Source organism: Daucus carota, chromosome 8, assembly GCF_001625215.2.
Source record: "Daucus carota subsp. sativus chromosome 8, DH1 v3.0, whole genome shotgun sequence".
NCBI lineage: Eukaryota > Viridiplantae > Streptophyta > Magnoliopsida > Apiales > Apiaceae > Daucus > Daucus carota.
The window spans coordinates 16,905,056-16,908,236 of record NC_030388.2 but is presented as its reverse complement, the minus strand read 5'-3'; the positions used below and the strand labels follow the sequence as shown (position 1 = coordinate 16,908,236).

General features: G+C 39.0%; 1 protein-coding gene and 1 pseudogene across 1 annotated transcript; one reads left to right on the top strand and one right to left on the bottom strand.

Annotated features, from left to right (window-relative positions):
* Positions 1-843: 843 nt before the first annotated feature.
* LOC135148493 (uncharacterized) lies at positions 844-1,950 on the bottom strand. Its single transcript, XM_064083740.1, has one exon. It carries the CDS (start codon positions 1,948-1,950, stop codon positions 844-846), a length of 1,107 nt encoding a protein of 368 aa, XP_063939810.1.
* A 696-nt stretch (positions 1,951-2,646) lies between these two features.
* LOC135148586 (small nucleolar RNA R71) lies at positions 2,647-2,761 on the top strand (annotated as a pseudogene).
* Positions 2,762-3,181: the final 420 nt, after the last annotated feature.

Sequence of the window (3,181 nt, the reverse complement as noted above, 5' to 3'; positions counted from 1 at the left end):
TAATATTATTCGTGAGAACACATCCCCACACTTGAATGGTTCATTGTCCTCAATGAATAATATATCATATAAATATAAATAATATCATTATAATAATTATTTATATAAAAGAAAAAAGTTTAAAGAAGACTCCCCTCGTTGATGCCTTTAAATTGAATAAAATGCTGATAATCGTCTTTATGTGATTTGTGAGTAGATGATGACATATAATCTGAGTAGATCAACTGGTTGGGCTGTTACTCTTGTAACCCCTAGATCAGGGGTTCGACTCCCCACTCTAGCAGTTTTTACTTCAACCCAACTGAGCAAGTAGCCAAGTACCACATATTGATGTGCGCGTTTCAAAAAACCTGTACGATGCTTGCTCCTAAAGTAGGATGTGGACTTGGACTGTGGACCGGACCTCCTATACAGGAGGCAGAATCTTTTGCACGGCAGGCAGATAAGACTGCTGCCCGTGCCAACTCTTCTGTCTTTTCTTCAATTTCTATCATCCGGAAACAGCAACCAAAGCTTATTAATTTATGAGCTGTTCTCTACTCTTCTGTCCTTTCTTTCTTTTTTCCTTTTCTTTTCTTTTCTTTCTTTTTTTTTTTTTTTGCAAGGCATGTCTTCCTTTTTCATTTCAAATTACCTGAAACACTTCACAAAATTCATCAAGGCATCACGTGGGAGTAAAAAAAAATAAAAAAAAAAAATTCTAAAGTCCTGAAAAAAATACAAAAAATAACAAATATATATAAAATAATATAATATATTAACTTAAATTAACCAGAGACCTTGGGTTGCCTCCCAAGAAGCGCTTGTTTAACGTCATTAGCTTGACGTAATTACCTCATTCTTTTACGGTGGCTCCTTCAAAACTATCTCAGATGACCCAAGTGTCAAATTTGTCTCCTTCAAATCATTTGTTCGGAACTCCTGATAATTGTTTTCATCAACTTCAACCTCATTCTCGCAAATATCATCAGTAGCTTTCTTCACAAATTCTTCAACAATATCCACAGCAAAACTTTCAGTTTCAAGTGCTGGTGCCTTCATAACTTGATCTAGATCAAACTCAACTTTTTCTTCACCCACATTTAGTGAAAGCTTGCCAGCCTTCACATCAATATTTGCTCCAGCAGTGGCCAAGAATGGTCTTCCCAAAATAAGCGGAATTTCAACATCCTCATTCATCTCCAAAATAACAAAATCACAAGGAATAACAAATTTATCAACATTCACCAAAACATCTTCAAGTACACCCAGTGGATATTTTATAGATCGATCCGCAAGTTGAAGTGATATCTTTGTTTTCTTTAGTTCTCCCAAACCAAGTCTTTTATAGATTGAATATGGCATCAGACTCACACTAGCTCCAAGATCACACAATGCTCTTTTTACTCCGACTTGTCCAATAGTGCAGGGCAAAGAAAAGCTCCCAGGATCCTTGAGCTTAGGAGGAATATTGCGTTGTATAACAGCACTACACTCTTCACTAAGACTGATTGTCTCCACCGCTTCTAACTTCTTGCGATTAGATAATACCTGTTTCATGAATTTCGCATAAAGGGGCATTTGAGCCAAAGCATCAGCAAAAGGAATGCTAATGTGTATCTCCCGAAACATCTTTAAAAATTTCTCATATTGCTTCTCTAACTTCCGGTTTGTCAACCTTTGTGGAAAAGGAATCGGAGGCACGTATTGTTTCACATTAGCTTTCGGTGCAATATCATCTTTTGGCTCATCCACAATCTTTTCAGCAATTTTCACAGTAGTTTGGTATGACTTTCTCTTTTTAGGAGGAAGAGATGCATCATTCAGTTCCGGGGCTCTAACTTCTGGTAATTCTCTGCCACTCCTCAATGTGATAGCCTTGCAGTGTTCTTGGGCATTCACATCTGGTTGACTAGGTAGTGATCCCTGCTCACGAACACCAATCTTATTAGCAATTTGGCCAATCTGCATTTCTAACATCTTCTGTGACGAAGCTATCTGATCAATCCTTGACTCAACTTTCTCGAATTTAGTCTCGATATTAGCAAAAGCCCAGTAGTTCCTTGTATCATCTTGCCGAGTGCAACTTCCCAATCAGCAGGCTCTTTTTTGTCATTAGGTAGAGGTTGAAACTGTTGTTGACTTTGATACTGCTGACGTGGTTGAAAACCAGGAGGCGGATTTTGCTTTGGAGCTGCATATGATGGATTAACAGCATGATTATTGTTGTAGGAAAGATTGTTGTTCGGCCTCTGATTTGGATTGTAATATGAATTATTCTGAACAGGCCATGACTGTCTTCCTTGGATAAAAGATGCTTCGTCCGGAAACTGTTGTGTATAAGAGTGCTGATTAACACTAGGATCCATATATCCTTCTATCGGAGAAGAGATAGCATTGACACTTGCCTTTTGTCCACGGACCTCTTGAGTAAGAGCATCCAATTTTAGAGTGAGCAAGTTCATCATCTCAGTGTCTTGTGCTGATTTCACTGAACTTGTACCACTGGGTGCCCAAGCATAATTATTTGAGGCCAATTCCTCAAGAAGTGCCTTAGCTTGATGAACTGGTGCTTTCTTAAAATTACCTCCAGCTGCAACATCCAAACTCAGCCGAATATCAGAATTTAAAGCTCCATAGAAAGTTCTCAGAACCATCCACTCCTCGTAACCACGATGTGGACATTTTCTCAACAATGCCTTGTACCTCTCCCATGCTTGATACAAGCCTTCACCTGGTTGTGCTTTGAAAGTCAGAATAATTGCTCTCATTTGCTGAGTCTTGTCAGAAGGGTAATATTTGGATAGGAACTCGGTCGAAAGATTATCCCAAGTAGCTAGAGCAGTATCTGACAGCTGTTGAAACCATTCCAAAGCCTTTCCCTTTATTGAATAAGGGAACATGTGGAGACGAATCTGATCTGCTGTGACACCATTAATTCTGAAGGAACCACACATTTGCACGAAACGCTCTAGATGGCGGTGTGGATCCTCTCGTTCAATGTCTCCTTCAAAAGCTGAATTACTCACCATCTGAATAAGACTGGGATTGATGTTATATTGAGCTGCACCAATCTCAGGAGTCTTGTACATGCAATTAGCAGGATTAGGAGTCTCATGATCCTGAATGGATGACTCATCAGGCACAACAATATTGAGATTTCCGTTTGGATTGTTGTTATCATCCATCTTGGTCTCCTCTT